Genomic DNA, 24,805 nt, shown 5'->3' on the forward strand with positions numbered 1-24,805 from the left:
TTTCTTGGTAAGAAAAACAACAACAATTAAGCAGAGAGATATTGGACTTTACATTCCTGGCGTACCGGTATAGTCTATAGTATAAAGTGCAATATTATGTTTTGCAACTTTGTACTAGCAACTGTGAACTACACCATACCACTAATAACCGTGAATAATAATGGTATTTTTATTTATTTTTTCTTCAGGTGATAAATTCCATGACAATTGCATTTTGCTCAAAATCGCCTACCCACACAGCTCGCTGATTCAGACATCGGTGAAGTCGTGTAATTTTGTTACACAAATTTGTATGGGTGGGCGCATACTATTCTTCAAATTGAAATTTCTTGAAACGAACACTAAATTTTCCAAAATCAAACGTATCACTGCCAATAGTTAATCTTAGTAATCGATAAATACCAAGATAATTTCATGAAATAGGGTTAAAATGTTGAAATAACGCCATTATTCGTGCCTAGAAAACAAACCGCGAAGTCACAAGTTCGTTCACCTTTGACGAATGGTCGTTCGGTAGGTGATCGGAAATCTTCGTATTCATGTATCTTCTTAATGTGGAACTATTTTTTAAAACCGTGAACTTGACCCGTTCGAATCATCAAATAACCTGATCTTCACACCATACAAAGAATGATGTCTAAACTCTCCAAAAATATAAAGATTGATGAGGTTCCTACTCGTTTTATACGTTTTTTATGCATTCACTTTCATCATAAACTCGATGAAAATACGGAAAAAGTAAGCTTGTATTTGACAGGAAATATTTCATAAGGTAATGGAGTCCAGTTTATTTCTAATTCAGATTAATGAAAGAGCAGTTTCTTGTCTTCAATTTGACATATCGTTCATGGTAAATGATTAGCAAGAAACCATTTTGTGTAGGTGGAAACAAGTCGGGTGTTTTCAAGCTCGTGTGCTCATTACGTATTCATATTGACCGCTGGGCTTGCATACGACTACGATAAATACGGGCGGTTTTCGTGCAGCGGCGTACTGACTCTTTCGCAATTTCGGGCAGCTGTAATTGTTTAGATGTGCAATCACTGCATCGATTTGTAGGCTCGACCCATCATCCTGTATTATTAATAATTTCTAACTTTGATAACATTACATGTGTTTAATGAATATATATGTGTATTATGAAAGAACAAAACGCGGTGGTTCGGTGGTAAAACGCGATGGTTCGGTGGTAGAAAGGCTAGTCTCGTAGCCAGGAGGCCCTGGTTCGAAACCAAGTCAATGCGCTATAGTGCCTTTGGTAAGGCGTCATTTCGGTTCTTCGGAGAGGAATTTAGCCGTTAGTCATCCGGCTGCTTACTAACGAGCAGACACATTTTTTCTTAGCAGGCAGATAATACAAATTATCAAACACACACAAAATTTAGTACCGTAATTAAGATAAAAGAAAACGGTTTTTTTTGGGGGGGGGGGGAGTGAAGGCGTATTCCCCTTAATAGGCTATAGTCGTTCGAACATCGAGAGGATTAATTTAGAAATTCAGAGAGGGTTGAGGTTGCCAGGTAACAGCCTTTTTTTTTTAGAGTAATAGTCCTAGGTAGCTGTCCGGGGCTAGTTGTCCTGGATGATGTGGTTATCGTCCGGATTTGTTTCTATATGAGAAGATTCAGTGCAGCCAAAGTATATTCTAAGGCCTACACAATCATATGACAGTCGGTACAGAATACAACAAAGAGGTATTTCAGTCTTTATCTGCTAGTAATATATTTATTTCAATACTATGAGGAAATTAACATCTTCATCACAGTATTTACGTACAAATTAGTTTTTTTTTGCAAAACAAGAGACAATACCGTCTCTAATCAAATTATGTAAATATTAGTTGATGACTCGCCTATCCTTAACTGCTGTTCGCCATGAATTTGGGGTTGGGTGCAGTTGCCAGAAACGTTGACATGGCAACGATTTTTTCTCCTTCAGAAAACCGAAACATTTTTATGATAGTATAGTATTACATAGTTCATTCCCCAATATCATTTGCACATTTAATTGGCATACGTTTTACATAACATTATTAGCATAACTCTGTTAGATTCGGACTGGTTCTGTTGGTTCCATTGCATACGAGATGTCCTTCATTTTTATTTATCTATGTAATATATTTCTATTATTATTATTAGTATAGGTTGTAGTATCATTATTATTATTGTTATGTCTATCATCGTCATCATCAGTATTATTATAATAAATTTGGCTAACATAAATAGTGTTATCATCATCAATAATATCATTATAATCATGCAGTAGAAGTAGTAAAAGTGATAGTAGAAGTGGATGCAGTAAGCACTGTTGGGAAGACGTTTGCCCGTGTGATCCTGAGCAGACTGCAAACGCTTGCAGCCCGTGTGTACCCAGAATCGCAGTGTGGTTTTCGGGCTGAAAGATCAACAATCGATATGATATTCTCCATTCGACAACTGCAGGAGAAAAGTCGGGAGCAGAGACAGCCACTGTACATTGCCTTCATCGATCTTACAAAGGCCTTTGACCTAGTCAGCAGAAAGATCCTCTTCAATCTGCTAAAGAAGATAGGATGTCCACCTACACTGCTAAGGTTGATTGTATCCTTCCATGACGATATGCAGGGCACCATCCAGTATGACGGCTCTACATCAGCCCCCTTCCCAATCAAGAACGGAGTGAAGCAGGGATGTGTGCTTGCTCCCACGCTCTTTGGGATCTTCTTCTCTGTGCTGCTATCACACGCTTTCAGGTCATCTCAAGACGGCGTGTATATACACACACGAAGCGATGGAAAACTGTTTAATCTTGCACGACTTCGGGCGAAGACGAAAGTGAGGATTAGAGAGATGCTATTTGCAGATGATGCGGCTTTGGCATCCCAGTCTGAGGAAGCTCTACAGAGGCTGATTAACTGTTTTTCAGAAGCATGTGAAGACTTTGGCCTGACCATCAGCCTAAAGAAAACAAACATCCTGGGCCAGGATGTACGCAGCGTTCCCGATATCTCCATTGGAAACTACACCCTCCAAGTGGTTGAAAACTTCACCTACCTCGGCTCCGTGATATCCAGCAGCCTCTCCCTCGATCCCGAGCTCAACGTACGTATTGGCAAGGCAGCAACCATGATGGCTAGACTTTCAAAGCGTGCCTGGAAGAACACTTTATTAACTACCAACACAAAAATGAAGATCTACCAGGCCTGTGTGCTCAGCACTCTCCTGTATGGCAGTGAGTCGTGGACCCTGTATTCACGTCAGGAGCGCCGTTTGAACGTTTTCCATCTCCGCTGCTTGAGGCGAATCCTAGGCATCAAATGGCAGGACCACATTCCAAACAAGGATGTCCTCAAGAAAGGAGGCATGATGACCATCTATGCTCTTCTATCACAACGACGACTGAGATGGCTTGGTCATGTCAGCCGAATGGAAGACGGCCGCATTCCAAAAGACATAATGTATGGAAAGTTAGCGACCGGGACCAGGGCTGTTGGAAGACCTGTCCTTCGCTTCAAGGATGTGTGCAAGAGGGATATGAAGGCCAGTGAAATTAACCCTACAAACTGGGAAGCATATGCCTCAGACCGTCCTGAATGGAGACGCGTTGTAAAGACGGGTGTACAGAGGAGTGAGCAGAGGAGAGTAGAACAGTGGGAGGAGAAAAGACAACAACAACAACAACAAAGACAACAGCTAGCTCGGCTCCAACAGCACAGCCACAAATGACTTTTATCTGCAGCAACTGCAACAGGACCTGTCTCTCTAGGATTGGACTGTTCAGTCACAGCAGGAGCTGCACACCAAGAAACTGACAACTATATAGCGCAATATTCTATTGTCTTTCGAGACAGACAGATGCCGAAGCAAGCATCGTCATCATCAGTATTATTATAATAAATTTGGCTAACATAAATAGTGTTATCATCATCAATAATATCATTATAATCATGCAGTAGAAGTAGTAAAAGTGATAGTAGAAGTAGATGCAGTAGTAGTAGTAAGAGTAATAATAGTATATTCATCATCATCATCATCATTATTATGATGTTCATCATCATACATAATATGGCTTCACATGTTAAACAAAATTTATCATGAATATCATCATAAATATTATATTGCAAGAATACACATCTCGATAAATCCTGATACTTATGTTGAAGTACAATATTTGCTCCCTCCTTAAATTCCCCCATAGTCTTTAAAAAAAAGTCTAGTGTAACTTCGCTAAAGCCTCTTTAATCTTAGAAACTTCTTTTTCAATGTTTTCAGTGAACTTTCTGTAACTCTCGTTACTCCTTGTAATCGATGCTTTAAAATCTCAAAGTCTCTCTTGAGTTCGGCGTCCTCAAAGTCGCGCCAATGGCCGTATTGTCTCCGAACCGGGTTGCTGCCAGACCAGCCCTTGCCACCCCACGCGAAGCATCCCAAAGAGCTAGGAGCTCTATTAACTCAGCCCAATCGCCTGTTTCGAAGCTTCTGATACTTGAACCGAGTGAAACGAGATTTTTGACATTGCCGCTGATTTCTTCTGTTGGGTAATGTCCACCTACATTGACCTTAAAGCAACCTCGTTTCAAACAAGATGGTCTGTTTATCTTATAAAGGGCCGCAAAGACCAACTCAAAATTGATTTCCTTACCGTCACCCTTCATCAGCTTTTCCTTGATCTCTCGAATTTTGCTGCAACAGTGGACACCTGAATTGCTACATGGTGAATACTTACTTAAAATCTTCACTGAGCTTATTTTGTTCATGTTCTCTTCAATAAATGTTATTACTCCATGTTCGGCGTGATGTTTGGCACTGCTCTTATGGATGAGGAGCGTCTTTTCTCCGCTTACCAGCGTCACAATGCTAACGCACATAGATCCTTACGTAATCCCTATTGTTCAGGGGGGGGGGGTGAATGAATAGATCATCCCCCTGAACAATAGGTATCAATTACAGATCGACACCCATGCATAGCACTATCCTTCCATTGAATCCGAGTATTCCCTACAGCATGGAGGCCACTCTCTATATACATCTCTAGTATCTCCTGACCGTTCATCTCAGTGTTGCTACTAATCATTTTGTTGAATTCAGTAAGATGACATCTGAACTCGAACCCCTGTTTTTTTTTTTAGCAAAACCATAAAGAGGGCGTTAAAACCACAGGCGTACACCCACAGGTTGTGTGTCTGGACAGTTTAGTTGTCCTGACATATCATATCAATCATAGGCAGAGGCCACGCCACTTCTGAAAAATGGCCCTTTTACTTTGTCACGTACCCATTTCCTTTCTAATTTCCCTTTTGATGATAGGTGCCCCCTTTTACTGGACAGTTGCCCTTTTCTTTTCTACCAAATTCCCTTTTCCCTTCTGATAATTACGTACCCTCCCCCTTTTTTTCTAATAAGTGCCCCTTCCCCCGTTTATAAATGCTCCTTTTCACAGATCTTCTGATAAGTGCTCCTTTCAAATATGATAAGTTCCCCTGGTTATTTTTGATAAGTGTACATTTTCCTTTCTAATAATTGCTTTTGGATATTAAAGTGCCCTTATTAACTGTATATTCCCACTGTCGCGTACAAACTGTGTCCTTTAGCGGTCATGTAAAGAGCCATAACTAGTCTTGAAGAAATTGAAAAGCTTTGAGTAGTAAATGGTCCCCTATTAGGACATCAACTTAGAGTGAGGGAAGTGATCGAGCGATCATGTTTTCAATACGAATTTAGGCTAACGAACGCAAGAACAAATTTTCGGTCTAGCAGTAGCACTTGACCAGCATGATGGTATCTCAAATTACAGATGCTTACCGCCTCACTTAATCATCGACAAGTTAGTAATAAACTTCGCTGCTATCTTCGATCTTTTCCCATTAAAAAAGCCAAGCAATGGCGCCGTATGGAGTCAAAATAATGAATAGGCCTAATTACTTCATAGCTAAGAGCAATGAAAAATAATTCAAACTCAACGAAATCAAAGTTGAATGAAAACATAAAGAATTGGTAATTTCCATTGTGATTGACGGAAGGCGCGGGAATGATAATACGAGTGACCTCACCACAGTCTGTTTTATTTATCTTCCTATCTCTATCGGGGTTTCAAGGCAACCACTCTTTCTATTCCCATCGGTTTTGTTTAATAATTCTACCAAAAGACATGAATGAAGATAATAGAAATTAGAGCAAATTTGTTAGACTATAATTATTATCACTCGCTTACTACAAAACGACAAGAAACGAGACTATCGCGTATTGATATATGGGGTGAAGTGGGTAACTTGTAGACAATTGCCTCAACTACAAGATATCAACATGAAGAAGAGATGAGTTCAATATTTACAGGGATCCAATAATATGCTGACGTCGTAATAGGCAAATTCGTATTTTGAGTTACAAGGTCAATATGATGATGACACGATATACTGTATTCCCCGCTTTGTCGAAGCATGGACGTATACAAGCTCCAATATCAATCATGGTATAGTATTGTATAGTATAGGGGCAAAAGGCGCGGGGAGGGGGGGGGGGGGAGTGGCTTAGCTTCTCCGCGGTTATTATTGTGACACGAGCGAATGGAGCCTGGGTTTTTCTTCCTAAGAATATAAAAGAGAGGGATATATAGGACATCAAATTAGAGTAACGGATCTATGGTAGTGTCGGCATTTTCCCTGTGTCAAGCTCATATCATGATTAACTTTAGCTTTATCATTATCAATTCGCCTCCCCTGCAACTATACTGAACGCTTACGTAAAAAAAATACACCAAAACATCATGCTTGTTCTTGACCAACAGATTTTTACCGCCTTTTAAAATCATCGACAAGTTCGTTATAATCTTCGCTGCTATCTTTGATATTTTCCCGTTAAAAGTCAAGCAACGGCGCCGTATGGAGTCAAACTAATAAATAGGCCCAATTACCTCAATGCTAGCAGGAATGAAGAAAATGTATGCGCAATAAAAACAAACGTTGAATGAAAGTATAGAATTGGCAATTTACTTTGTGATGGACAGAAAGCGCGGAAATAATACTAATAGGATTGAACCAGCTTTTGTTTCCTCTTTATAATGATAAAAATTGGGGTTTCAACGCGATCACTAATTCATATCCCCATCGAGTTTTTTAAATCAAATTTTACCTAAAGCCATGAATAAAGATAACATAGATTTGGGGGAGACTGGTTATACTATAGTATTACTCCGTTACTACAAAACGACACGAAACAAGACTAGCGCGTAATGATAATGCAATGAAGTGGGTATTCCCCGCTTTGTGGAAGTATGGACCTATAGAGAAAACATGGATAGGTAAGCTCCATGTCATGGTAACGTCACAGGGGCAAAACTGAGATGCGGGGAAGGGGGTGGATAGGGGATCGACTGCATCAGCTCCCCCCACCCCACGAGATTTTAAAGTTCTCGAATTCAACTACGGCTTCGAATTCGGGCATGGCACCGCATAGTCTCAAGACACAATCGGGACAAGGGGTACTCGAATATTGTATTTTTCTAAAAAATGAAGAAACTGAAAAGTGTCAGCCAGCCCCCTCGCAAAAATGTGCCCGTACGTCCATGGGCAATTATAAGGCGCAAACAAACAACCGAACAGTACCCAGTGGCAGGCGCGTACACAGGATTTTTTCAAAGGGGGGGGGGGGGGGGGGGGGGGGGTTTAACATTTATAAATCGGGCCGAAAAAATCGCAACGACTCAGCCGACCGCTGAATAAGGGGGTGGGGGTGGGGAGGGGGGGGGGTAAGAGGACACTCTTTTTTGTTGGTCTCGAAATTTGAAAATTTGACATTTTGCTCCGTTGGGGGGGGGGGGTAAGGTCACTTTTTTTTTTTAATAATAAAAAAAAAAAAAATCCAAGGGGGGGGTTTTAGGGGGGTTAAGGGGGGGGGGGTTACACACAAAAAAATACCAAAGGGGGGTTTAACTCCCCCCCCCCCCCCCCCCCCCCCCCCCCCCCCGTGTACGCGCCTGCCCAGTGGTAACTGATCTTTACTACGATAAACCACGGTCTCTTTTTTAACTTAAGTTAAGGTTTTTTTGTGTGTAAAACTGCTAAAGATTTACTTATATTGTCAACGTAAAACCCCTTTCCTCTAAACAATAATCTTAGTTAGAGCAACATTGCTATCCATTCAAATATATGGACGAAGGTATTGGGTACGGAAAAGTAGTCGATTGGAAATATAGCTTTTTGACGGCGCTCAATTTCAGTAATGCACTGAATATGAATCAGAAAAAGTATCACAAGCAAGCAAACAAAGCGAAACGAAAATAAGCCCCCCCCAAAAAAAAAAAAAAAAGTACAAATACAAATACAAATACAAGTATTTTGCATGAAATATGAACCAAGACGCAAAGCGCTTGGTATTATTTTGTTGAAGGAGGTCAAAACGGGTTCATTGGATTAAGAACAAGATTCAGGTCTGTAGTTGCAGACTATGGACAAGTCCATTTGTGTGCAAAACTGCATAAACTGAAAAGTATAGTCTTTATCGCATACACATACAGATGGCCCATGATCAGTACTTCTCCTACTATAGTAGTAATAATAATAAGGTAATGATATAAAAAATAATAACAACAACAAAAACGATGTTTCAATATCACTTTATTAACACTCCTGTTTATTAACAAAGGGAGTAATAGTACATAGTAGCAAAGAGAAAAAGCCCATGCCAGTCTTTTATAATACAATAATGAAAATAAATTTAAATGATAATATGCCTTATAATGAGAAAAATAAAAAGGAAAATAAAGAGAAGAAAATTTATAACGTCTCCTTTCTTAAGAACATGTAGGCCCTAAAGCTGAAGCAATAAGCCTATGTAGAGAATGCAATAATAATTTTGCTACAAAAGATTTGCAAGTGGCAAAAGAAGTCAATGTAGCTCAATTGAACAGAAACGGTAACATCACTTACAATTCACAAACCAGGAAATGTAAGAAAGATGGAAAATAAGTGCTGATAACCTAACATATTAGTATACTACAGTTCCTTTTTTCCAGAAAATTGAGAAGATCCTAATTTCTGATTCCGCATGCATGCTCTGATAGATTTATCCCACGATGAAAGAGGAAAATGACTTTGAATTGAAATGAAAATGTATAGCTAAGACTGACATATCAAATCAAATTTAACTGTTCTCATGATCATTCAGAATTTGAGACTTCGGTGATTATGCCTTAGTTAAAGACTAAATCTGTAGACCACCGAGTGCACCATCCGCAGTATTAGTGTCGTGTGCAGAGCGGATAGTCTGGCAGATAAGACCCTGTGATAAGCCCCCTCATAAATATTTTGTACGAATTGCGTCAATTATGTATTTATTTTTGACAATACAAGTTAAAGTAGCCGATACAAAATAGTTGAATGTGTTTTGTATTGCAGACGTGACCTGTATAATTTTCATTAATCATTATTAGTTTTATGCACTCGGAACATGAGACCACACGCACAGGTCTGCTCTATAATATATACAAGGATAGTAAGGGGGCGTGGTGCGGTATATGAATATTCATTATGTTATTGTGTGCACTCGGGGCACCACAAAACAAGCTGTGGCTCGATTGCAAATTTCGACGCTCCTGTGTTCATAAATGACAGAAAAATACAAAGAACTTTAATTTCTAGAGGATTGATGTTCATTAATCTCCACATCATCAGGGATGATATCATTTTCGGAGTTAGGTCTGATGATCTAAATATTAAATAAACATTAATAGATCTTTAAGGTCGCATGTACTTTATGTAGTTTAGGTTATACAGGTTAAAACAAATCCTGATGAGTTTAAGCACAATCTAATATTAATGACAAACTATAACAAAACGTTAACAAATAACTAACATAATTATATCAACAATAAAGGCGAGTCGGGGAGGGGCTTCTTTTTTTGAAGGGCCTACTGGAAGGTCGATTTGGGGAAAACAATGCACATTTTAGGAGAAATTTTAAATCGGATGTATTCTATGTGATTTCATGCAGCTGCTAATATTTTTACAAAGTCAAAGTAAAACGTGTCACATCTCTCAGATGTGAATTGGGGCAATTATCAGAGGTGAAGGGGCATTTTTCAGAGGTAGTAGGGCTCTTACCAGAGATGAAAAGGGGCATTAATGATAATGGAAAAAGGAAACGTATTGTAAATGAAAAGGAGCAATTGTCAAAAGAAAATGGGTTGGCCTACTTATCAGATGTGAATAGGGGAATTTATCAGCCTGAAAAGGGGCATTTATGAGAAAGATAAGGGGCTTTTATTTACAAAAATTGGGGGGGGGTAGGCCTACTTATCACATGGAACATGAGCGATTAATAAAATGGAAATGGGGCACATGTCAAAATCGAAGAGGCACTTATTAGAAGGGAAAGGGGCACTTCTTACAAAGGAAGAGGGGCAATTGTCAAAGTAAAATGGGGGCACATTTCCTATGTAAATAGTGTCATTTTGAGGCTACCTGAACAAATTTGGCGGTTGCACCGTGCCCCTCGGGAGTGCCACCTCTGATTATGATTAGCAATTTCAACAATTCAATAAATCCTGATAATTTCAAAACATACAATAAAATTATTTATATTTGATACATACTGTGAATGGTAACGTCCAGACACTTTTCAGTAATACTGATATTCCATGAATAGTACTCACTTTTCTTACGGAATAGAGGTGTGGGGAGCACTTACAAGACTAGCCTAAGAAGTATATTATACTCACAGAAAATGGCAGTTCGTGCTATAACATTTAGTGAATGGAGAACTCCTTCAGATCCATTATTTAAAAGATTGCGAATCCTAAATGTGTATAAATCACATGATTTATCCATTTCTACTTTCATGTTTGATCTAGTCAATGACCGTTATTTGCATCATATTTTGATAGAGTACTGTGACATTATAGAACATAGTTATTCCACAAGACAAAAAGAAGGTGGACAATCACGTCTTCCAAAATTAAGAACGACACAAGGTCAATTTTCATTGTCTTTTGTGGGCTGTGAATTTTGGAATAGATTACCTGTTGATGTCAGATTGACAAGGTCTAGAAACAGGTTCGGAATTCTGTTACAAGTCATTTGTTGAACAAGTCATGAATGAAATATCAAGTGTACACCATTCATAATCCATATGTTACATTATTAGTTTGATTATTGTAAGACATTGTTGAGTATTGATTCTTGTTTGGTTTTTTTAAGTATCGATTGTAAAAGTAAATTCATTATTTTTTTTTTTTTTTGGTTACGTTCTCTAAACTGATTTGTACCAAAATACTTTGTTTAGCTGTTTAAGGGGTTAGGCTCGACTAGCACATGTGCTATTATCTGGCCCCTTTTACCAACCAATAGTTTCTCTTCTTTTAGATGTATATGTAAATTACTGTATGAAATGTATTGCTGTTGCTGTTGGTATATAAATAAATCAAATCATATCAAATACACTATATTTAATGTAATTCCTCAGAAGGCTTCTGTATTTCTTCACAGAGTTGGCATAACCGGGAGGGGCCATATACTCCAGGCCTACTCCAGGTTCAAAATACTAATAGAGGGAATCGGTCGAGACTTCCATTAAATTTCGAAAGATTAAACATGACTACCCTCTTTCCGAATAACTTATTATTCCTACCTGCATAAAATGGAATTGCATTAGAATATTTAGGTGTCTTTCATACAGTCCGAAGCCTATTTGCAAATGGTGATCCATAACATACAGGCATTATAAATAGTTTATTTTTGTATGGTTATTCAGCGAATTTTAGAAAACATGAGCAGTTCAACATTATTTATCCATCTAGAAGCCACACAAGGCCGGTCACATGATTCAAGCCAGCCAAACTCAGAAAAACTGCCCGCACTTAATACTGTACGTGTCACGTATTTAAATAACATTGAATATTCAAACTATTATTCGTGTGCAATAATGAGGGCGAGCATGCAAGCACTACTCGAGTGCAAACCCAACCCCTCTAGTCTCTACTTAAGGTGTTTAAATCTTTATCTCAAAGTATGACAGAAAAGAGATCATAATCATATAGTTGTATCCCTCCCCCTCTCCCCTTCCCCCTTGGGGTAGGGAAGGCGAAATTTGAGAAAACAATATAATTAAGCATTATTCATTCATGTATTCTTAATACGTCCATGCTCAATTTTTTGCATTTCGTGTGGAACAACGAGTAAAAAGTATAACCATGCAGTTCATCCTCTCGTCTCCTCGTCAGGCGTTTTGATTCTATTTTTAAGAGATATCTTCAGTGATATCGAACCTTCTTCTCTGGTATTAGGGGAGGAGCGTATATTATAGTGACACGCGAATGTGTGTTGTCTGTACATGGTGGGGGGGGGGGGGGGGGGGAGAGGGGTCATGTCGTACATAGTTATCGGTGTTTTTTTTTTTTTTTGCCCGGGGTTGATTTGTTGTTGTTATTGGATGTTAGTTTTGTTTTAATCGATTAGGAGCGTAAGCCTTGAGAACGTGTACATGCTTGTACCATAATTATGAAAGAAGAATTAAAGGGAAGGAAATTTTCCAGTATCAGCTGGGAGATATATTCAGACTGCCTCGATATCTATTACCTTCTTCTTTAAAAGCTTGGTTATTTTGTATCATTATTATTATTATTTATTTGACCAATCGGAAAACATACAATGGTAAATATCGTAACATTTTCCCTTAATATGCCCTTAAACTTCGTAGCTGTAGTATGCTGGGTCAATCATCAGGGGCAGATTCGGGATACCTTTGGACTGAGATGCTGATGCCTGGTGTGTGTATAGGACGATGGCAATTTGACTGGGGGTAAGTGTCTCTAATACGCCCTAGGAAAAATTTACAGGTCATTTAATATGGAAAAATATTACGTTGATCATCATAACATGATGCAGTGAACACCATGAATATTTCGAAATGGAGGGATTTCTGGCGGAGATATCCGGGTCGGGAATCATTTACTTTACCCCCCCCCCCCTTTTTTTTTTCTTCTTCTCCTTCTTCTTCTTCTTTCATTTCTTAATCATAGTATTAATCATTTGCATATCAATTATTATACATGCCTATATAATGTGCTACATGATTTTGAAATACTTTATGGAAACCTTACGTTAACAGACATTGACACAAAGTTGACAGTGTTACCTTTACTATTCACTTTCGTACTGTTTCAGCATGTGACACCATGGTTTCAGCAACGCTTTTTTCTTTGAGGGCGAACGTTTTGGGGGAGGGGAGGGCATCCCCCGGCGCTTTTTTCTTAAAATGATTTTTGCTTCCCTTCCATATCCCTTATAATTATTATAATTTATCCGACACGAGCCTGTCATCACCATTCCTGATAAAAGCGTGTGCAAAACTAGAAACGCCCACCTAGATCAAGCTTAGGGTTACGGGGAAGAAAAAAAAATCGCCTCCTGCACACCGCTAACAGGTTGTCTAGCTCGTGCTTATACGTGGTGTGTTTACCTATTTTTCTTGCACACGGATCTTGGAGTGAAAACACATAAAACCCCGAATTTCACCAGTTTTTGTCATAAGCTGCACGAAGTATTGAGTGAAGTCTGATTGACATTACCTTTTGAAACGTACAACTCGAGTTCAATTTCATCACCATGCCTGATGTCAAGTGTGTCTGCTGCAAGGGTAAGAAAACAGTCGAAATCAATGTTTTGATTTTCTCATTAAAATACCCAGTTACCGTATACAGTGTACGGTGCGTTTCTAATTCTAGAAACAAACCGCTCGATTTTATTTACGTGCATACGATACGGCCATGGGACTTTTAGATTCGCACGAAGACAATGGGGATTGCTACGATCGACGTCCTTTTAATGCACTGCCTTGAATGGACGTCACACGTATCAGTCCACACAAATCTAAAAGTCCCTAATGCAGCCTGTCTGCAATGTAGACAGTGCGGTATGAAATAGGGTTCGTCCTTTTAATCATAATGATTATTACACAGAATTACGTAATATCTATTCATCGAGGCAAATATTTAGGTAGAAAGGGAGGGGGTATATAAGGGGTATATACATTCTTAGTTACTCATTATGAATATATATTATGCTAATGAGACTAGTTTATAGTCTGAGTTACAGACCCCAAAATGAGTGTCGAGTGCAGATGTGCACATGGACATTTGCATTCAACTGTGTTCCAAATGTATGTGACAAATGAGTTATTTCATGTTTTCTTGCCCTTTTTTTCATTCTTGTTACATCAACAGTTATGTCAATAACTAAGTATTTACCAACAAGCACTGATGGATTTGTGGTTTCAAATTCAAGATTGTTATTACTTTTATTATATTTTATATTATTATTATATTTTTTTAAATTCTGAACACAGAGGGAAATGAGTGTGCCTGCAAGGGACAGAATTGCTGTACAACTGGTGAATGCTGCAAGGGTGGAACCTGCTGCACTTGGAAATGCTCAAGTGAGTCTTTCATCATTTTCAGTGAACCCTAAAAATTAAAGTACCTCCTAGTAATTAAGGATTTTTATACTAAACTCTTTACACAAGGCTTTTAAAAGTATTTATATATTTATAGAAAAAAATTGTTCCAATTGCTCATGCGTTTTTTTAATTTCTTTATACTCTCACCTTTAAATGGGTGCAGGCTTAAATGTCAGACAAAATGGCAATGATTATTTGTGCTCAATATCAATATTCTGGTGTACCGGTATCCATGTTTGTTTGTTTTGTTTTGTTTTGTTTTTTGGGGGGGGATCTGACAAAAATATTGACAGCCAAGATACAGGTCTATATGATTTGTCAGGGAGATATGAATTTCACATCTCCTAGGTTTTATTGTTGTTGTCACCTATTAAATTATTTTAAAAATCACTGACAAGCTTAAGGAAAAGGATGTTGAAAATAGTTTAAAACATGTTTATCTCATTTTCCTGGTGAATTTTGGGTCTGCCAAGTGAATTGGGCACAAATGTGTGCCTGCACATATATATATACATAAATATATATATATATATATATATATATATATTTTTTTTTTTTTTTGGGGGGGGTTGCATTTTCCATGTATGCCTAAATGAGGGGCACAGACCAATTGTGCCCATTATATATCCTGCTGTGTAGTCTACATGAAAGAGAAATGCAGTTATACCAACAATAGAGTAGAGACATTTTGATTTGATGTTATTACTTGGTTTATTTTATTTGTCCACAGATGCGGCATGCAAGACGTGTGCTGATGGCTGCAAGTGTGGAAGCGGCTGCTCATGCACTGAGGGGAACTGTCCATGCTAGATGAGCTGGGCCCTTTGCTATAGGGATGGCAGGTGAGTTTGTATTAATGTTCATGGCTATAAAAAACGTTTGCCAGTCATAATAGATATTACAGGGTTTGAAGTGTAAGACTGTAAATGTGCACTGCATCAATAGAACTTCTGTTTTAGCTCCTTGTGTCTGACATATATTTAGCTAGAGGCAAAGTTTTATGTAAGTTATATGTAAACTAAATGAATATGTACAATATCCGGAGCGGCTCTCATATGAAATGAAATGGAACAATTGTCAATGAATCAATTTGAATATTGATCTAATGTTCATTAAAATGTCAATAAAGTAATACACAAAAAATAAGATTGACATTACTGCATTGTGATATATAAAAAAGGCCAATTAGAAAATCTTTGCAAGTTATGACAATATGTATAGACCTTCCTGTCTTTCATGACTTTTGTATATTTTTTTCAACAACCGGAACAAATTCATTGACTATTTCTGTGTTTTCATATTTTTTCGTACAAATATTTTCAAGCATTTTGTTTTTCTCTCCGTGTCTGTTTCTCTTCTACAGATTGAGCATACAGCTGATGAAGTCACTCAGCGCATCTGCCAACATGCTCCAAGCAGACATGACTTTGTATATACTTTCGACCCGATGTTTTATATTTTTGTTGTAAGATAGTTGTACATGTATATTAAATTAATTTAAACTTTATTTTTTCTGAAATATGAGACTTATTGGCATTAATTGGACTACTTAAAAAACAGTAATTAATTAAGGCCGACAGTAATCATAATACTAATACTCGGTTTTATATAGCGCTTATTAGAATCACTAAGCGCTTCCAAACTTGGAGAGTATTACCCCAGCTTTAGCTGTGCTGCCATGATAGAATTTTTCTCCATTTGTTACTGCCCTGTATTGTAAATTCTTCAGTCTGTTTCTAACTTTTATCAAATTGTCAAATTTGGAATGAAGATAATAATAATATAGCGTATTTGTAATGCGCCAACTCCACATTACTAATGTGTTCGAGACTCACCTATGATTAAATTTCAATAATACTACAATGTACATTCAGTATGGGTTGCTTATTTTCTCTTATGATTTATTTGGGATGGTATATACTGAGGAAATATTAAGTAGATTTATTGCGGTACTTTGAAGAAAAGAGAGATGTGTAATTTAGAGAATTGAGTGCTGCAGAGGAAATGTGGGGAGAATGGAGATTACATAAGAAGCTCAAAGGTTGAAAGAACAACTATAATAGCCTCGGTAATTACAAACTAGCAAGAGAAGGAGTTCGGAGGCCAGAGTTATACATGTACTGCGGGTTACACAGAGAGAGGGAGAAAAAAAAAGGAAAAAAAACGTGTACGGGAGAAGGGGAGTGAGTATGACCAGATCGGAATGAGAACAGGGAGAGAGAGAAAGAAAACAAAAAGACGTGGACAAGAGAGAGAGAGTATGACCAGATGGGAGTGAGAAAAAGGAAAGAGAGAAGAAGGAAAAAAAGACGTAGACGAGAGTGAGTATGACCAGATAGAAGTGATAAAAGGGAGAGAGGGAGAGAGAAAAGGAAAAAGAAGAAGACGGGGACGAGAAAGAGAGAGTTAATATGACCAGATGGGAGTGAGAAAAAGGAAAGAGAGAAGAGGGAAAAAAAGACGTAGACGAGAGTGAGTATGACCAGATAGAAGTGATAAAAGGGAGAGAGGGAGAGAGAAAAGGAAAAAGAAGAAGACGGGGACGAGAAAGAGAGAGTGAATATGACCAGATAGGATTGATAAAAGGGAGAGAGAGAGAGAGAAGGAAAAAAGACGTAGACGAGAGGGAGAGAGTATGACCCGATGGGAGTGAGGAAAAAAAAGAGAAAGAAAGAAAAAAAGTCGTGGACGAGAGTGAGTACGACCAGATTGAAGTGATAAAAGGGAGAGAGGGAGAGAGAAAAGGAAAAAAGAAGAAGACGGGGACGAGAAAGAGAGAGTTAATATGACCAGATATGAATGAGAAAAGGTATGAAAGACGGTTGGACGAACGGATAACGTCAATATGAAAATATAATGGCAAACGTAAATCTAAGACTCTTTTCCCTTTTCGATAACATGTGCCCCTAATTTCAGTTGAAAGCAACTAATAGCGAGTTTCCCCTTTAATCCCCCCCTCAAAGTTCGCTCGCTTGCATTTATAGTTGATAAAATGATGTTACTTTCATGATTATGTTATGCTTAACTTCCAATTAGGATTAGTTTTTTTTGTGTGTAATTTTTCGCACTGCGACTCCACAAATCGTATCCCAGCATCAAAGTTTAATGCTTAATCAGTATCTTGGACCACATAAAGACAGAAACAAATATTAAATTATCACCCCAATAATCACAATGTAGGGGTATATACTAATGTACATATAAAAGTATATTTTCGCTTTGATGTTTCCCTTTGTGTAGGTCTCCCTTTTTGTTGTTGCCCCCCCCCCCCCCCCACACACACACACACTTTTGAAGACACCCCGTCACCCTATAGGGGACACCCTCTCCCAGACCTTCCCCTCGAAAGGGTCAACCTCATTTTACCTCATAATGTCTGAACCCCCCCCCCTTCCCCAACTAAAATCCGCCTATAGACAAGAGCCTGATTACGAGCTTTTAAGAAATGTTTTAATTCATCCTGGGTCAACCCGTCAAACACGTTCGTTCCATTACGCTACTGCCCCATTTTACAAAACTTGTCATCAGTGACAAATGACAGTTTTTGTTATAAGCTATAGTGAAATCCTTGCGTCTGATTGATTATCAGCAGATTTGTCACTGATTTGTTGCATTTGTCATTGAAAAAGGCTTTGTGAAATGAGGCCCAGGTCTTGCATACACTATAGCATTCATAAACATTAACAAGTGAAAGCTCCTATATCAAACTTTTACAATATTTTATTATTATTATTTCACAAATGACATTTTATTGCACTTTATATTATATAGGCCTGTGTCCTCAATGCGGTTAAACTCTATTAAAAGTAGACCTTGATTGTGGTAAAAAAAAGTCGATAACTTGATGTAATATTTCCCTTGTAAAACCAGAGATGGAAAATAAATTGCCATTTGCAAGGTAAATGGTATACGCAATTTCCTGTAATAAAGACAATAAAGGTCTCTCTCTCTCTCTCTCTCTCTCTCTCTATTATTGTGCTCGACTGCTGTTTAGCAGGTTTTAAGCACTTAAACACACCTTTCTACTCTGATCTTGAGGTCTGTCCTTCATCTTTTGGTATGTATCGATCATTTGCTCTGATACCATGTATTAAAACATCCTAATTATTTTCTTTCACCTCGGTCTATTTCCTTCCATCCTTCCCTCGATGATATCTCTCAGGAGTCCATCATGCCGTAGGATTGATAAGATTGCCATATTCCTCGCGGCCCTACCGTCTATCTGGAAAAAAAAATTGTCACTCTATTATATCCACCCAACTTATCTTTTTCATCTTTCTCCACATCCACATTTCAGAACTCTCCAACCGTTTTTTTTTTAATGTCACCTGTTTTTGGAGTCCATGCCTCTGATCCATAGGCATAGAGCAGCACACTCCAATCCACAGTTTTCATCGGTCACTTTGTTATTTGGTGAGAATTTGATGCTTACGGAAGGAATCCCGTTAAGGGGGTAGGCCTGTATCATATTCTGATAGGAGGCCTATATGTATTTTCCGTGACGTTCTTAACTTCTTACACACATTACTAGAACCATCAACATATCACATTGACCTGAACTAGAAAGTAAGGAAAAAGCTATTTACTGCGATTACTCCCCCACCCCCCTGAATATAACGGCTCGATCTTGTCTGACCTTATGTCCATTTGACTATACTGAACCCTAAGCCCTACCCGACAGGGCCCTGCCATCCCAAACAGAGAACTGCCAGACTTTTCAAGTATCATATAATATGTGCCCTCTTGGTTTCTGACATTTTTTTCTTCCATTTTAATTAAATAGTAAACCATTTTCCTTATCTGTTCTGATAAGGGCCATTTTTCATTTCCCCGGGACCTGACCCCCCCCCCCCCCCCCTTATTTTTTTAGTAAATAATTACGTCTATAATCAGCTAATAAGCTGTGTTGGATGGAAGTCTTCAAAAATCACCAATAATTACACTGTACCTCTTTCTCACTCCTTGCCACATGTCGCTCCTCACAAAAAGTACGCCGGTGGGTAAACAGTGGCGGATTCAGGGGACACAGGGGGCACGTGCCCCCCCCCCCCTCCAGTAAAAAAAAATGGGGAAGGGGGAAGGGGGAAAAGAAAAAGGGAGAACAGGAGAAAAAGGAGGGGAAAAGAAAAAGGAGGGGAAAAAGAAAGAAAAGGGAAGAGAGAAAGAAGGAGAAAAGAGGGTGGAGAGAAAAGGGGAGAGGAGAAAAAGGAGGAGGAAAGGAAGAAAGGGGAAGAGAGAGAAGAGAAAAGGCGGGAAAAAAAATTAATACCTAAAACCCCTGAGCTTGTGGGGGCTCCGCCTAATGGACCCGCATGTAAGATTGGTGGTGATGCAGATTTTTTTCCTGTTTAGTCGATCCTTCACGCCTGCCCCCCCCCCCCCCCCTATTGAAAAATCCTGGCTACGCCTGCCAGTGGGGTAACCAGGAGAAAGCAATTTTACGTCATATTATTACTCCAGGAAGTGCCTTAAAAATGCGTCTATTGGGGTTGCAAATGCATCCTACTCAGGAAGGGGGTTCTGTGACCCATTAGAGAGCGGCATCCCCCCCCCCCCCCACCCCCCCCCCCCCCCCCCCCACGTACGCGCACCGCACATTGACCGTGTGATGATTAAGACTGTCCAAGATTGGCCGCTGAGGGCGACATTTGTTTACATTTCAAGTTCATTTCGCGGGCGCGGGAAACTCAAAGTTCATTTGAAAGGGGGTTGGGTAAACGAACTTTTGGACAAGTTTAGACCTGTGATTTGACCAATGAGATGTCAGATCAACAATACAAAACGTATACGTCATGTTAATCATATGAGGTCATAGAGTTTTCTTGGAATCCCCGCGTACGTTGACGATCATTGTTACGTACGGCGGGGGTGAGCTTTTACACTATAGTTTTTCATCATTTTATCAACAAACTTTTTATAGTATTATCACAAAAAGTCAAGAGTTTTAAAGGGCTGGTGGCATTCTGTTTTAAGTTGTCAAAGTGTTTTTCCTAATCCCTTTTTTTTTTGTCTCTATGCTTCCTACTTTTTTATCTGTCAATAACTCTCATCTTATCATCGGCCTCACTTAACCCCTTTCACACCATCACTGTGGCCCCACCCCTTTAATGTCGTGTAAGCACAGGCCTGGGAGTCAAGGTGGGGAGGGGGGAGGGGGATTGGAGGGGGGTGGGGGGTTGGATGAGCATTTGGCCCATTTGGCAAAGCTTTGTAGGCTTTGCGGCCAAATGCTCACCAAACACCCTGCATCATTTGACATAGCTGATTATCTTGTTTTAATAAGTAAGTTTGTTTCAGTAGAGAATGATGAGCCCCACATCCATCCTAAGGGATTTTGCAAGGGGTGCTACACTGGGATGAAATCGCCCAGAAACAAAAAATGGGTGCCAACAGCTATCTGGGCACCACACAGACGAAGTCAAACCTGTGTGGTGTGTTCCCATTCTAAAAAAATGTCAGTTGGAGGGCGCCCTTCTAAGAAAAAAAGCACAGGTCGTCCCAGGATAGACCGGTCACTTCATGCCACCCTGGACTCCTTGAAAGCTAATTCAAGGGTGCCCGACATTGCAATTGATGATGAAGTTTTGTTTAAAGAGAGGTTTGGGGTAGCCAATGACAGTCAATTTTGTTGTAGAGTATGTGAATGTGTCTTTGTTTGTCCTGTTTCAACACCTTGTCAACATTTGTTTTGTATGTCTTGTGTACAAAACTTGTTTGGGTCCGATTCTCGTGTAAATATTTCATGCCCCACCTGCCATTCACACGTACATTTCCAGTCACTAACTCCAGCACCCACATACTTCCATAACATTCTTAAAAAATCAGACATATCATGCAAGCAATGCAACACAAACCTCACTTATGACATAGCCACACATCACAGCCATCCTTCACACCATCCAACAATCACACATACTGATCACAAACAAACCACTGACAACCTCATAAGCCAACTCACCCCTCAGCAGAAGGAGGAAATTGGTACCGTACTACTCCGAGAAAAATTACGTACTTCTAATGATGGTGCTACTGCTGTATTTAGAACAAAAGGACAAGTAAGTCACATCTTTTTTTCCTTTTTTTTCAAATATCTTTCATACTTACAATCTGCTGGTATTAACATTACATGTATCCAAGATTAAAAAAAATGAATAGATTTAAGGGAGCTAATCATCAAATGAACTGTATTAAATTTTTATGCAGGTTTGCCATCATGTTAAACTTTCACAGTGAACAAAGGTTATATAAACATGGTGAGATGATAACCTCACCCCCTGGTAAGTTTCACAACTGTCCTGTAAGGATAAATTGTTAAGCTACTAAATTTGTCCTATGGTCAAATGCAATTATAATATAAGGTTAAAGGGACAACTTCTCACAAAGGGAACTGTATTTAAGATTAAAGAACACAATACATGGCAGCACAGAAACCGTAATATATCATTTTAATCAAGTCTTGCTCTAATTTAGTTGATATCATGAAGGGAAAAAAAAATCATTTGCTGATCTTTGTCGACATTTAAATGATTTCATTTCATATTTTGTTTTTGTGCCATGTGGAATACCCCTTCCAAAACTTTCCTCTTCTATTTGTTCCCCATCATGAAAACTGGGTCATGATCTCTACAACAAATGTTGTACTATAATATTAAGATAATCATTTTAACTTTTTTCCCTGCATTTCTTCACATATGAAAAGCCCCTGGTTACGAAACTGATAACTAAGCCGAGAATAAGCTCTGCAGACAGCACTCCATCAACAAGGCGGAGAAGGAGCATGCAACTTGCTGCCATCCGGGATGAGATCTCCCACTCACCAAACGTCCAGTTTAGGCACGAAGTCTCCAGGGCTCACAAGGCAGGGGCTCTGGATGACCCATCCTCCAGCGTCAAAATCAACGACATAGACATGGTCAATATGAGGTCCATGCTTCGGCTAAGCTGGAAGATGACAAGAAAACTAAAATCGTAAGGAACACATTTTTGGCAGTGGTACTAGTAGTCTATGTACTTTTATCATTTAACATTCTTATTAAATATCAGTTTGTGACAACATTAATTCTTTTTAAGAACTTTACGTTTTGCGGGGAAGAGGGGAAAAACCAAGAAGTCAAGCAGTTAATAATTTTGTTATTCTCTTTTTCAGATGGCTTAAGGAACACAACATTGCTTCCGATTGTGAAAAGAAGGTGCGGGCCCAAGAGGCGAAATTGATCGGGGACAACCTGGAGGGGGAATGGGTTCCCCTCCAATTCCATAACGAGGAGAGGAAGGAGACGGAGATTATCAAGACTCCACTCGTCAAAGTTTCCTCATTGGAGAGGAAGGTCATGTCCCTCCTGGACGAATACGAGAAGTAAGTCACTATACCCACTAATGTTTTTATTACTATCTGCAATATTACTCCATAAAATATACATTGCTTGTTCGGATAGTAACAGCAAATCTAACATTCATTTTCCCATCTCTTCTCCACAGGCTGAACCTTCTATCCTTTGACGACACAGGAGGGGAGGTATGGTTAAAGGTTGGCGGTGACAAGGGAGGTTCCTCCTTCAAAATGATGATCCAAATCGCCAATGTGTCCAAGCCCAACAGTGTCCAGAACACAATAATCGTCGTGATGTTTAATGCTGTAGATAATATTTTTAATCTACAGCTGGCACTGCAGGGGTTTTCAGCCGAGATAGAACATCTCACAACTACAACATGGAGGTACAGTTGTCTTTGTCTAATATTTACATACCATATATATTTGAAGATAATGATTGATAGTATCCTGCAGGCAGAGGCTTTCTAAAATCCTGTAGAAAATGATATAAAAAAAATATAATATAATTATATACATGTAGATGAAAAAGATAAATAAGTATATAAATACCATAATGGAAAGTAACAGATAAAATGGTACGAGGATAAAAAACAAGAAAACAATGCATTAGTGCAATTCAAAACATATAAGGCCTCAATAATATGAAATGGTACATAATTCGTGAACAGCTGGCACAAGTTTAATTCAAGTCAACAATTCCTCTCTTCTTCCTCAGAGGCAGACCACTGCGAGCATTCCACTTTGGGGACTATGAGTACCTCTCCAAAATCTATGGCTTAACAGGTCCAAATGGTAAGTGCAATTTTAGAAGGAACAAAACTTATTTTTGCATGATTTGATATGGGAAGGGAAAATCATTAAATAAATGACTTTAATACTACCTTTATCATGATGTTCCCCCATTATCCCACATCAGGACAAATTTTAATGTATATTCATCTCCCCCCCCCCCCCCCCTCTATCAAGGTCGTCACTGCTGCCTCTACTGTCTTGTCAGCAAGCAGGACATGATGAAGCCAGCAACTGAAAGAGGGGAGAGACAGAGTAGGACTCTAGCAACTCTTGAGGAACACCTACACCAGTTCCAGCACTCTGGCTCCAAAAGTGCAAAGGACCACTTCAACGTAGTGCGGTAGCCCCTTGTTACAATCCCCATCGATCAGGTATGACAAAAGTTGTAATAAAAATCTAATTTCTACATATGACCATTTTTTCCTTTCAACATTCAATCAACATGCATGCAATTGATTCATTCATTTACTCTTTCTTTTCTTGCAGGTATGCCCCCCTGGCCTACACATCAGTCTCGGGTTGTTTTCGAAGCACTTTAACAGTATGGAGAAGGCATGCCACCAGCTAGACATCCAGACTGTGGCGTACCTCGCTCCCCAGGACGCCCCAAGCAACCTATCGAAGAACATGATCAACATGGTGGAGCGACATCGACTGGAGGCTATGCTGGCAGAGAAGGAAGAGGAGCGCAAGGATTTGATGGAGCAGCTATCAGGCTTCATTCTCCTTTATCCTGAGGAAGCTGCTTCTCAACCGGTCCAACTTCTCCAAGAATCTGTCAAGGAAAAGGATTCCGAGATAAATGATGTGGTGCGTATTGATTTCTTTTTATACACTGTATAATACATGTATTCAATAAAACTAACAGCTTATCCTCTCCCCTATTAAATCCAATTTGCTTGTATAGCTGATATCATTATAAAGTCTGAGGTTTCTCTTTGTCTTACCAATACAGAAAGTTGACCTGAACAAGTCATCAAAGGTTTCCGTAGCCAGTGGGATGATAGCAGCCAGTTTGGATCAAGCCTTGCAAGATATGCATGTGCAGAGACAGGCATATCACGGAAAGAGTTTTATAGGCAACCACGTTCACAAGTGCCTCAAAGTGAGTATAGTAGAGCCTCTTTTACTACAACTACAAGTGCATGGCACCAAATGTGCAAGTTGAAAATAACATGTGAAAAATTTAATTTTTTCTTCCTCACAGAATAATGGCCATAACTCTATTCTAATTGATATCATATCTTCATGTATC

At 39.1% G+C, this 24,805-nt stretch overlaps 2 protein-coding genes across 2 annotated transcripts; both read left to right on the forward strand.

Moving 5' to 3' along the window:
* The first annotated feature begins 13,417 nt into the window (after positions 1-13,417).
* On the forward strand, positions 13,418-16,701 carry MTB1 (metallothionein b). The gene is given in 4 exon segments (NM_214576.3): positions 13,418-13,607; positions 14,316-14,405; positions 15,157-15,268; positions 15,790-16,701. Coding segments are annotated over 3 exon segments (201 nt in total). The 5' UTR covers positions 13,418-13,576; the 3' UTR covers positions 15,237-15,268; positions 15,790-16,701.
* A 3,439-nt stretch (positions 16,702-20,140) lies between these two features.
* On the forward strand, positions 20,141-23,894 carry LOC105439622. Its single transcript, XM_030974480.1, has 6 exons — positions 20,141-21,481; positions 22,126-22,394; positions 22,573-22,782; positions 22,905-23,141; positions 23,474-23,550; positions 23,725-23,894. Exons 1-6 carry the CDS (start codon positions 20,534-20,536, stop codon positions 23,892-23,894), a joined length of 1,911 nt encoding a protein of 636 aa, XP_030830340.1. The 5' UTR covers positions 20,141-20,533.
* Positions 23,895-24,805: the final 911 nt, after the last annotated feature.

Source organism: Strongylocentrotus purpuratus, unplaced genomic scaffold, assembly GCF_000002235.5.
Source record: "Strongylocentrotus purpuratus isolate Spur 01 unplaced genomic scaffold, Spur_5.0 spur5_scaffold_7, whole genome shotgun sequence".
Lineage (NCBI taxonomy): Eukaryota > Metazoa > Echinodermata > Echinoidea > Camarodonta > Strongylocentrotidae > Strongylocentrotus > Strongylocentrotus purpuratus.